Source organism: Nyctereutes procyonoides, unplaced genomic scaffold, assembly GCF_905146905.1.
Source record: "Nyctereutes procyonoides isolate TBG_1078 unplaced genomic scaffold, NYPRO_anot_genome, whole genome shotgun sequence".
Taxonomy (NCBI): Eukaryota; Metazoa; Chordata; class Mammalia; order Carnivora; family Canidae; genus Nyctereutes; species Nyctereutes procyonoides.
The window spans coordinates 57,514,234-57,526,669 of record NW_026575142.1 but is presented as its reverse complement, the minus strand read 5'-3'; the positions used below and the strand labels follow the sequence as shown (position 1 = coordinate 57,526,669).

General features: G+C 36.1%; 1 protein-coding gene and 1 pseudogene across 2 annotated transcripts in view; both read left to right on the top strand.

Moving 5' to 3' along the window:
- IFT80 (intraflagellar transport 80) overlaps window positions 1–12,436 on the top strand; it is a 125,529-nt gene that overhangs the window by 76,517 nt on the left and 36,576 nt on the right. For both annotated transcript variants that reach the window (XM_055308321.1, XM_055308322.1), the window contains 2 exons: window positions 7,266–7,384; window positions 11,479–11,553. In XM_055308321.1, the coding sequence (XP_055164296.1) occupies window positions 7,266–7,384; window positions 11,479–11,553 (194 nt within the window). The remainder of the gene's footprint in view (window positions 1–7,265; window positions 7,385–11,478; window positions 11,554–12,436) is intronic.
- Window positions 5,185–5,495, top strand: LOC129498780 (alpha-ketoglutarate dehydrogenase component 4-like; annotated as a pseudogene).

The following is a 12,436-nucleotide window of genomic DNA, read 5'->3' as shown; positions in this document are numbered from 1 at the left end:
ATGTAGCCTTTCCAAAGGCAGCTCACAACTTGTCAGCTTGTTTATCAGAGCAAGCAAGAAGGGCCAGAGTGAATGTGAGTAAGACCTAAGTCACAGTGTTTTATAATCTGAATTCAGAAGTGACATCTCAACATTTTTACCTTTCTTTCTTTCTTTCTTTCTTTCTTTCTTTCTTTCTTTCTTTCTTTCTTATCTATTTATTTATTTAAATATTTTGTTTATTCATGAGAGATACAGAGATAGATAGAGAGAGGCAGAGACACAGGCAGAGGGAGAAGCAGGCCCCATGCAGGGAGCCTGACATGGGACTCGATCCTGGGTCTCCAGGATCACACCCTGGGCCAAAGGTGGTGCTAAACCTCTGAGCCACCAGGGCTGCCCTCTTTTTTTTTTTTTTTTTAAAGGTTTTATTTACTCATTCATGATAGACACACACAGAGAGACAGAGAGGGGCAGAGACACAGGCAGAGGGAGAAGCAGGCCCCATGCAGGGAGCCCAACGTGGGACTCGATCCTGGGACTCCAGGATCATGCCCTGGGCCCAAGGCAGGCGCTAAACCGCTGAGCCACCCAGGGATCTCCCTTACCACTTTCTATTCACTAAAAGCAAGCTACTAGATCCAATCCACACGGAAGTGGAAAGGGGTGTGTGTGTGTGTGTGTGTATACAGGCTCAGAGGCACTTTACTAGCCACTTTATATAACTAATGCAGTTATTCTATATGCAATTGGAAACAAACCCATCCCTCTCTAAAAGAAGTTAATTTATATTCATCCACTTATTCCATCCAGTTCTAAATCACTGGGCTGGAAAACTAAATAAATGTGAATTTTACTTATTCTTCTCCCTCCTCCCCTGTTCCTAACTTACAGTGATGAAGGGAAAAACAGGATGGTGCAATGAAAATAATTTGGAAAAGAGGAGAGGGAAAACAACATGCTGAGATTACCAGGTCCATAGCTAAAATCTAGCTGGCCAAGAATATACTGAGAACTCTTTTTCTTTGCAGTAGAATTAGTTGCTTGGTTAATTTGGCAACAACTGTGGTGTGCTTTTCTAGGAAGATCTCCCACTTGGGAGGATTCCATTTCTGTGGACTACATTTTAGCAGTCCTTAGTTTTGTTGTAAGGTGGGGCCATGGATTGTCATAGGAACTGAACAATCACATTTCTTTGTCCAATTTAGAGTTTTACAATTTCCTTGGAAGCTTAGTAGACTTGGTTGGTTTGCATTTCATTAATTCAGAAACGAGGCATCATGTTGAGTCCAAATTGTTAAATATAGACTGACCTGGCAGTTGCTCCCTAGCAGTAGGCTTTATTGTCTTACCTAACTCCATGGACCTCAACTTTTCTGTGTACAGCAACCTGGAGGGAGAAGTTTTCTTCCTCTGCCCTTTGCCTTCAGGCTGAATCTTAGTGGATAATTCTTTCTAAAAGGAATAGTTGATGTCTTTGTTAGGAAGAAATGCCTAGAGGGGAGAGGGTACTGGTGAAGGAGATGAAGCATTTCTCAGGTCTCGAGTTTACCTTTTCCCTCTCCGGCTACTCTCAGTTTAGCAAGGGGCACAGCTTTGGCTTTTAATAGTTGCCATAACTCAAGATTACTTGATTTTTAGTCACTTTATCTTTCATAAAGATAAGAATTAATAATAGACTGATTCTGAGAATTAAATGAAATGATATATGTAAAAAAATAAATGGTAAGTATTGCTATGATTATATCTATGTATAGGATTAAATGAGTATTTTGGAAATGTGGAAACAGAATTTTGGGGCTTATGTCAATCTGAGGAGTCTAAATATTATAGTCAGGTAGAAAGGTGATACAAGTATCAAGAGGTTAATCTTGGAAGTGCCCTGAATTGAACAGAGTAAATGGGTGCATTTTAAAACTCAGCACTTAGGGGCACCTGAGTGGCTCAGTTGGTTGGGCATCCAACTCCTTCTTTTTTTTTTTTTTTTTTTTTAATTTGAGAGAAAGAGAGAGAGAGAGAGCAAGCACAAGTGAGTGGAGGAACAGAGGGAGAAGCAGATTACCTACTGAGCATGGAGTCTAAGGCAGGGCTTGATCCTGGGACCCTGGGATCATGACCTGATCTGAAAGTTGACGCTTAACCACCTGAGCCACCCAGGCATCTCAAGGGTGTCTAACTCTTGATTTTGGCTCAGGTCATGATCTCCGGGTTCTGGACTCAAGTCCTGCCTTAGGCCCTATGCTCAGTGGGGAGTCTCCTTGAGGATTTTCTGCCTCTACCTCTGCCTCTCCCTAGTCTCTCAAATAAGTAAATAAATCTTTAAAAAAATATAAAATTCAGCACAAGACATTTCTGGTGTGGGATTCACCATAGTTTTGAAATTATAACCATAACTATCAGTGTCTTTAATTTTGTTTTTATGGCTGAGATGTTTTATTCCTGTTTAGTTCTATCTAGTGTTCCAGATTCACAAAAAAGGAAGTTCCCCCATGGGAAGCTTTAGGCAAATATGAATTTTAAGAAATCTGTTTATAATTTGAATAATGGCAGAAGCTTATACAATCATACTGTTAAATATTGAATTTCCCTAAACTTATATTAATGGCCAGCTTGTTTCACTGTGTATCATGTTGCTGTAAAGAAACTATCATTTAACTTCCTTTAAAATTTTTCATTTCATTCCATTAGCTTTTAAAATATTTTTAAGATGATGCTATTTTGGGCCTTTAAAAAAGTCTCTGGGAACCTAGACTTCTGGTGAAGATGGTGTCATAAGTTCACACTTGGAAGAAAGAGACATACCTTTGGCTCCAAAGAGATCAATACTATATGAAATATATGTATTTTTAGAAAGACTTATCTGGACTCAAAAACAAGATAAACATCTCTGTGGAGCAGAAATGGCACAAAAATGGAGAGTGTGAATTCTCTGACCTGCTTGACTCCTGGTCCAGAAGCAGGGAGGCAAAGGCAGCAAAGAGAGTGGCACTGCTAGCTAAAAGTACTTGAAGTGAGGCGAGTAGCCTGTTTTAGGTCTCTTTACAATGAGAGCATGGGAATCTGTAAGGTTAGTTGTCTTCTCCCCTTCATGAAAGACCTCAAAAAGTCTTGGATTTAAGGAGAGACTTGCAGAGCTGCCACTTGCAGTCATGGCCTTCTCGGTTCTGGGAGACCCATTCACTTAGCCCTGGAGTTGTGTAGTATATAACCTGCTGCACACTCATCCATGGCTTTGCAGATGCAACTCAGCCTTCTCACTGAAAGCACTCTTCACATTTTTGTTTTGAGTAAAAACTGGGTGATTTCTGAGATCAGTGTTGCTTCTACAACCTTCTCAAATAGGAGTGTTTTTCTTCTTTATGCCAGGTATTACAGGGTCCGGAGATTTTTTTTTTTTAATTTTTATTTATTTATGATAGTCACACAGAGAGAGAGAGAGAGAGAGAGAGAGAGAGAGAGAGAGAGAGAGGCAGAGACACAGGCAGAGGGAGAAGCAGGCTCCATGCACCGGGAGCCCGACGTGGGACTCGATCCCTGGTCTCCAGGATCGCGCCCTGGGCCAAAGGCAGGCGCCAAACCGCTGCGCCACCCAGGGATCCCAGGGTCTGGAGATTGAGTGAGTGTCTCCCTTATTGCTGATTTCAAGCCACAATCATTTTTTCTTCCTTAAACAACGCCGGTTCTTTGAAGTACCTACCATCAGACTACTCCCCTTTTGTAATCATTTCATCTGCTCACTGAAGAGTGAAGCAAACATATCAGTGTCTTTTTCTTTAACATTAGTCCAGTATCACTCTTTTTAATTAAGACTTTTAAAAAGTGTCTAAAAGATAAAACTATGTTTTAACATAACCATAGTAGCATTTCACATTTCTTTAGTTGCTGCCTAAATATACATTTCTTTGATAATAGGTTCCACTTCTCCACTTATTTTCTAAATATATATTTATATAGTTAGTTTGTTTATATCAGGAAACAAAGTTCCTCGTTGCATTTAGTTAATTTGTCTCTTCAGTCTTTTTAAATCTGAAGAAGCAACTTCTCCTTATTTGCTTAAGAAATCAGGTGGTTTGTTTTGCTGGATTTTTCTGTTTCCTGTTTGCATCCCTATGGTTTGATTCCATTTAACATGTTCATCTAGCCCCTGTATATCCTGCAGACTGATTATTAGATTTAGAGCCTTAATGAGTATAAAGAACTCATTGGGGATGCCTGGGTGGCTCAGCGGTTGAGCATCTGCCTTTGGCTCAGGGAGTGACCTGGTATCCCAGGATTGAGTCCCGCATCGGGCTCCCTGCGTGGAGCCTGCTTCTACCTCTGCCTCTGCCTCTGGCTCTGGCTCTGTCTCTGTGTCTCTAATGAATAAATAAATAATTAAAAAAAAAAAAAGAACTCACTGTAAGTAATGCTGTGGACTTCCTATTGCATCGTGTCAAGAGACACAGTCTGCTTATCTCTCTTTTAGTGATGTTATGGTACTGTAAGTCTGATTTATCAATCACAAAAAGAAGCCTGAAGAGCTCTTTAGGCTTTTACTTTTATATTTTTAGCAGCCATTAATAATACTTGTCTAAAAAAAAAATAATAATAATACTTGTCTAGAACCATGTTTCACTGAGATTTGCAAAATGGTAATCTTGTCATTCTACCGTTCCTTCTGCATTATTAGCTAAAGTTCTTACGTAAAACACTGACTTTTCAACCATTTGGTTGTCCTGAAGTGAGACAATTCTGAAGTACTTTCTGTATTTACCAGTTTTCAAATAATGAGTTGATTTCCCAATGAGTTTTGTTGTTGTTGATGATGATGATATTATCATTATAAATTTGCAGATTTTAACATTTTTATGTGTTTCAATCCGTTGCAGTCATTATTCTTTTTAATGCTAAAATGGTCCCCATCTTTGGCCTTTTTAACTATTATACACACACACACACACACACACACACACACACCCCTACCTACATGCATATATACATACACACACATATCTATCATGCATACATATATATTAAACTATATCCCAAAATATAGTTTAAAATAGCAACATTAATATTATTCTAATAATTATGTTACTGAATACTGTTTTAGATTTCTTGTTTTGATTTCATAACATATCATAGACAGGGCCCACCCCAACTGCCCAGGACTCCTGTTATCTCTACACCTATCAAGCATCCCGGACGCTGCCCCATCTTGGGTTCATGATGGACGACAAGAGGGCATCTGCCAGCAGGGTGGTTCAAGTAGTCAACCTGCATACTCTGTTAATATGGTACCTTGACAGAAGAGACAATCCTAAACCCAGTGATCGGAAGTTTTCAAATCAGTAGGACCACTATCTCACTTATCTTCAGTTTCACAGCATTCTAAAGAAAGCAAACCATCTGATTTGCTGATGCATTGGGGTCCACCAGACACTACAAAAATAATAAAAATATTACCTCAGAAATACAGAAGGAAACTTGTGTCTCAAGAAGAAATTGAATTTATCCAATATGGAGGTCCAGAATAATGACTGACAGTGTCATCAGACAAAAGAATAGTCTTTACAATAAAGAACTTCTGAAATGGCACATGAGAATTTATACAGTAAACAACTTGAATAAATAATCTGTAAAAAAATGAAATATACAAAATTTAGGTGGACACTTATATCTCCTAATATATGTATTTTGGTCAGCTTCTCCATAAGCTTACCTAATTGTTTATATACTGATTAAAGTATACATTTAAAAAAAAACAAATCGGGGATCCCTGGGTGGCGCAGCGGTTTGGCGCCTGCCTTTGGCCCAGGGTGCGATCCTGGAGACCCGGGATCAAATCCCACGTCGGGCTCCTGGTGCATGGAGCCTGCTTCTCCCTCTGCCTGTGTCTCTGCCTCTCTCTCTCTCTCTCTCTGTGACTATCATAAATAAATAAAAATTAAAAAAATCTATATACTTCGCGTCCTTCCGTTTAGTAGATAAAAGGTATTATATTATACACATTGTTTTGCATCTTGCATTTTCACCTTATACTATATCCTAGAGATCACTCTGTAGATCTTATTTCCTTTTAGAGCTGTATAGTATTCCACTATGTGAATATGTCATAGTTTATTTAGTCTGTCACATGTTGATAGACATTTGGGCTGTTTCCAGTCTTGTGCTATTACCAATAGTGCTGTATATAGTAATAGCCTTTCATGTGTGTGTTATTTCATGATTTTGCTTATCTTTGTGATAGAATTCTAGAAATAGCACTGCTAGGTCAAGGAATAATTTTGCTTTCTCTGTTGTGGTAGTTTCGTGGGGTTGGGAACTGGAGAGTAGATAATAAAAATATAACGTGCCTTATAGGTATAAGTGCTTGGAAGTTCTTAAAAGAAGTTTGACTTTATCTTTTTATCTTTGCTTTCATACCTTTTCATTCTTCCTGAATACTATAATTAATTGTCACAGTGTATTTAGAAAGATGATAACATTTTGAGGGGAATTTAAAGAAATGCTAACTTTGAAGTACAATTAATCTCTTTTTTTTCTGCTTTTCCATCTTACTACAATGTCCTACCGATTCTGGTATTGACAAGAGATTAGATACATTTAACTTGCTCAACATTTTTCTTAGTTTGTTGCAGATCATCCATCAACTTCAAGGTTGTTAGCAGATACTGCCAAGTATTGAAATCCTTGCTAACTTTATTCTGTTACTTTTATAACTGTTTAACTATCATAAGTAAACTTTTTATTTATTTGTTACTTCGTGCTTAGCTTTCTTAGATTTCATCTGTGTTTTAACATATGGAAATACTTGTGCCCCTCTCTGCAGCTTGACGTCACTATGCACTTGGTGTCTATACTCATACCTCCAACTCCATTTTGATTTTTAAAAATTATTATATCTCTTTTTTTAGAACTTAAAATTTAAGGTGAAACCTAGCTCTAAAAAGAGATATTCTTACGTTTGGGCAGAAATCATATAGTCTCTTTCTAACTATATGCCATTTATATTTTTTACTCTATCTCGATGTTATAGCATTTTTCAACTTATTTCTTCATTGCTACATCATTCAGATTAGCTTTTGGGTTTGAAATCTACTTATTTCTAAGAAGTTTTCTATGTCTTTTGTTGGTTGATTTTTATACTCCAATATGTCATCTTATGCCTAGTTCCTATTGAATTCTTTCTTATAGGTAATCCAGAGTGCATTGAATTTATTTTATGCTTCAAAATCTTGCTAACTTAATTAAAATTTTGGTGTATTTTAATGTTGTTTGTTGGTATTTCATTTTTCCTTGTTTAGGTTCGTAACGTTCTTAATGATGCAGTGGATTTACTGGAATTCCGTGACAGAGTCATTAAAGCATCTTTGAACTATGCACACTTAGTTGTTTCAACATCTCTTCAATGTTATGTGTTCTCGTAAGCATCTTGCATTTCTTAAAAATCCAGAATTTTGTCTGTTGATGAGGAATTTATTTTCAAGCTTTCATATCAGCATGGTTTCATTTTAAACTTACTTTCTTAAAACCTAACATCCTGAATTTACTCCCAACCAGGAAGTGATTTAAAAATTAGCTAATAGGCAGTGAAAAGAAATCTAATAAAGTCTGTACATCAGAGGTTAATAACCATTTTAATTATGGAAAATACTTCCTCTGAGATAGGTTTTACTCTTACTTTACTCACAGTTCTAAGGAATTCAGTATAACTTGATTTCAAAGCCCAGAGAAGCTGCTGATAAATGATGGGAAAAGGACCCACCTAGCCACTAGAAGAGAGGGGACAGCTAGCAGCCCGACAACAGGCTGAAAGATGTTCAGTAAGGACACAAGGAGATATTCAGGCTTAATATTGTAACCTTGGGTAATCATGAAGGTTTATATTGAAAATCCAGAGTTGTCCAGAAATGATGAAAGAAAATATATTCAATCTACTTTGTATTAGAAAGCAGGGAATAATTCAGTACCTCCAGGAAACTTGTGCCTAAAACAAACATACTTGGTATTTTTCAAAATTTAACTCAGTACGTGCTGACAATTGTTGAACCAGCTTTCTGAAAACCAACCAACCAGCTTGATTTGCAGTGTTTGCCTATTTCTATGATGTAAATACCTCTAAGGCTGATTTCAGAATACCAATAAGATGTCACTGAAGGCAGAATTGAAAAGAGATGATAGTAGCAAACCTTTATATAGAATTGCTACCATATAGATACAACAGATGTAAATACTCTCAAGTGCATAAATAATAGTAAAATGTAATAAAAATCGTCTGGAAGTACTAGTAGGTGGAGTACTCATTATCTTTGTTTTGAATATAATTCTCTTAATTATATGTTTATAATTTAATTTTAAATAATAGATCTATTTAACAGTTGGCTTGCAAAATTCCTGAAAATATACCACTTGATACAAGCTAGCTCTAACATGCTACCAGTTGACTTCTCAACTTTCCAGAAAACTCAAGTAACCACTATGTTACTTTCAAGAGTTGTAAATAGTTAAGGGTTGTTTTTTATATTCTGTGCTTATATTACATTATGTGGTTATAATTTAACCATTGAATATAAAATTGAAAATATGAAGACTACATGTGTCTTATTCAGAACTGTACACCCAGTGCCCAGCACAGTGTTCAACATGTAGTAGGGCCTTAATAAAAAATATTTTTGTATGAATAAATTAATCAAAAAACGAAATATAGGGCAGCCTGGGTGGCTCAGCGGTTTAGCGCTGTCTTCAGCCCAGGGCGTGATCCTAGAGACCTGGGATTGAGTCCCACATTGGGCTCCCTGCATGGAGCCTTGCTTCTCCCTCTGCCTGTGTCTCTGCCTCTCTCTCTCTCTCTCTCTCTCTTTCTCTCTCTTTCTCTGTGTCTCTCATGAATAAATAAATAAAATCTTAAAAAAACAAAAACGAAGTATAGTGGTATCTTGGATTCCTAAGCCCAGTAATAACACAACACAAAGGTATCCAATTTGATTAACAACAACAATTACTACAACTATTTATAAAAAATTCTCACTCACTACTAATCAGCTACTAAGAATCTGCAACTTTGGACAGCAGCTGAAAACTAAATGGAGGAAGCAGAGAAGAGAGGGGATAAAGAAACAGGTGGCTCAATTTAGGTGAAATTTTTTCTTACATGAAAGAGAAGGAGCAACAGTAAGAATTTGGGAAAAGTCAAGAAACATACCAAGTTGAACAGTTGCTATATAGGGAAGGGATTATAGAATGTGAAGAAATTTCACAATCACTTAGTGCACATAGTCATTTGAATAATTAATTTTCATGGAGTTGAGGAAAAATACAGAAGATATTTTCAGTTTAATGATCTGTTTGAAGAAAGGTAGGGTTCTTAACCACCCCAAATTGAAGGGTTTATTCTGCTAGTTTTGGTGGCAATGACATAATGTTTGAATCCATAGGATTAGTATCATATATCATATGTTACTCATATTAGAGATTGCTTTTTAAAATGCTTACCAAAAGTTTAGCAGCTGTTATTTAATTTTTTTTGTCACTCTACTTTTCACCTACTAGTTAATATATGGCAAAATATAAGATTGCTTTCTTCTTTTCTGGCTTAGTCTTGCCTCCCTCTCTTGTCAATTTATTAGGTACAAAATATTCATTAAAGTGAAATACCAGGAAGCAGTAGTGGAAATGAAGTAGTGCTGAGGCCTATCATCAACCAAATATATTGCATCAAATTAAAAAAACCTACCAGTATTATTTTATGTATTTATGTATTAAAGATTTTATTTTTAAGTTATCTCTACACCATGGGGCTCAAACTCACAACTACGAGATCAAGAGTTGCATGCTCTACCAACTGAGCCAGCCAGAGGCCCCAAAAAACCTACTAGTATTTTAGATAATGGCAACTATCATTTATTGAGCACTATTATACTATCTTTTATGGTCATGGTCGAATTTACCCTGTGTGTTGAGTATTATTATTCTTCCCATTTTACAAGATGAAGAAACTAAAGGGCACACAGAGTATATCAGTAACTCACCCTAGGTCAAATTACTTAACTTCCTTACTGAAGAAAGAGCTGGAGTTTAACTCCATGTTCTTAATAACTGTTAATCCCTTTTTTAGTAATAAAAATAAACTTTTTAAAACTAGCATATAAGCAATATAGTGGTTTGTATGAAAAGAAGTTCCAGAAAAAAAGAATAGTATATAAATATTCTCTTAAATTCTCATTTGATTTTTCAAATAATTGTATAGAAAAATACCCTCACTCTATTCACCAGTATGGTTTAGGGAGTTTATATTTCCATAGCAGGCATATTCTATCCCAGTTGTCATAAATATCAGATATTTTGCAAGGTGACATTTAAAAAACCTCACAATCACTATTCTTATCAAAGAATGAAGATTAACTTTAATGACTACATAAATGAAGCATGCTATATCTTTTCTAAAGTACAAAGCACATATCTTTATCATACCTTTGAATATCAGACTTACTAATTATTAGTAGTTTATTCATTGTTTTGCTTTGTGTATGCATTTACTTATTGAAATGGGTGTCAGACTCTTTGCATTAGCCAATATTAATTTCCCACCAGTGTGCCCACGTACTGCAATCTTCCCCTTCTCTCATTTTCTGGATCTGAATATGAGATTTAATCTGATTTAAGAATTGGTTCCATGAAGGTAATTGAGAGGAATTCAGAATATACAAGAGTAAGAAAACATTTTAAACTGTGAAACTTTGGTGATTGGGGTGGGTTTTCAGTTTGTAAATGTTCTTCTCTCTTTTCCTATCTTTGAATCATAATTCACTATAGAAACCAAAGGAGTTTTTTGTTCATTTATTCAATAAGCATGGTCAACAGCTTACATTTATATAGTATTTTGCAGTTTATAGACTGCTTCACAGAAATAAATCTTCCCTCAGACCAACAATAACATTGGGAGACCTTTGGAAAAATATTCATGTTCATAACATTATTGTTATTATAGTTTCTGTTTGTTCAGTATCTACTATATAACAGGGAGTTAGCTAGACACTTTAGATGAGTTTTCATTATCTCCATTTTACAAATAAGGAAACTGTTGCTTAGGAGGTTAAACTTATTAAGATCATATGACTGACAGGTGGTGAAACCAGATTGCTAATTGTGATTTGTTTAGCTAAAAATGTGTCCTTTCTTCACTATGCCATGCTGCTACTATTTATCAGATGAGAAACATAAAATGACTTGCCCAAATCAAAGAGGTAATAAATGACAGAACTTGCACTTAGGATTCCTCAATTCATATACTGTGATATCTAGAATAAACATTTGTTGAATGTTTACTATTGAATACTTATTACTTATACAGAGTTTGATTTCTAGTCAGGGATACAGACATGTAAGTGAATGACTTTAGAACAATGTACCAAGTGCTATAATAGAAATATATACAGTTACTATGAAGCTGGTGACACTACTTAAAATGAGTACTTATTGGTATTTTAAATGTTAATATCCATTTTATTTGTCTTTTAGTACGAAGAACTGGAATACGCCACTTATATTTGATCTCAAAGAAGGAACTGTTAGTTTAATACTGCAGGCAGAAAGGTATTTGTGTATCATATTTGACTATTGAATTTGGGTTAAAATATTTCAGATTGCAGTTAAGCACTCTTTAAAGCATGCCATTTAGAGTGGTGCATTTGTCATTCGGAATCTATTTACTTTAAAGAAAAAAGTAAGAATAAGCTGTTAGGTCAATGGTTCTGAAACTTCTTGGTCTCAAAATTTCTCTACTTTTTTTTTTTTTTTTTTTAAAGTGGGCTCCATCCAGCATGGAGCCCAACATGGAGCTTGAACCAGTGACCCTGAGATCAAGACCTGAGCTCAGATCCAGAGTTGGGATGGTTAACTGACTAAGTCACCCAGGCACCCCACTCTACACTCTTAAAAAGTTCTTGAGGGTTACATATAGATTATATATATCAGCATTTACTATCCTAAAAATTTAAACTGAGAAATGTAAAAGATATTCATTTATTAAGAATGATGAGGCTAAATTTATTACAAGCAAAGATCAAAGTAGTAATCTGAGGAAATGGGCGAGTTGGGGCACCTGAGTGGCTCAGTTGGTTAAGCTTCTGACTTCAGCTCAGGTCATGGTCCTGGGGTCCTGGGATCAAGCACCAGGTTAGGCTCTGTGCTCAGCAGGGAGTCTGCTTCTCCTTCTCCCTTTGCCTCTCCTCTTGCTCATGTTCTTTCTCTCTCTCTCTCTTAAATAAATAAAAAAATAAATCTTTTTAAAAAAACCCAAAAGAATGGAGGAGTTACAAAGAGATCGTTTTGACCTCAGGGCCCTTTATTTTCTATTCTGTTCTGTTCTTGCTTTTGGTTTTAAGTATTGGTTGAAACACATTGATTTTATGAGCCACTGCTAGGCTGTGACCTGAAGTTTGGAAAATAATATTCTTTATCCACACTTTCAGTGTAT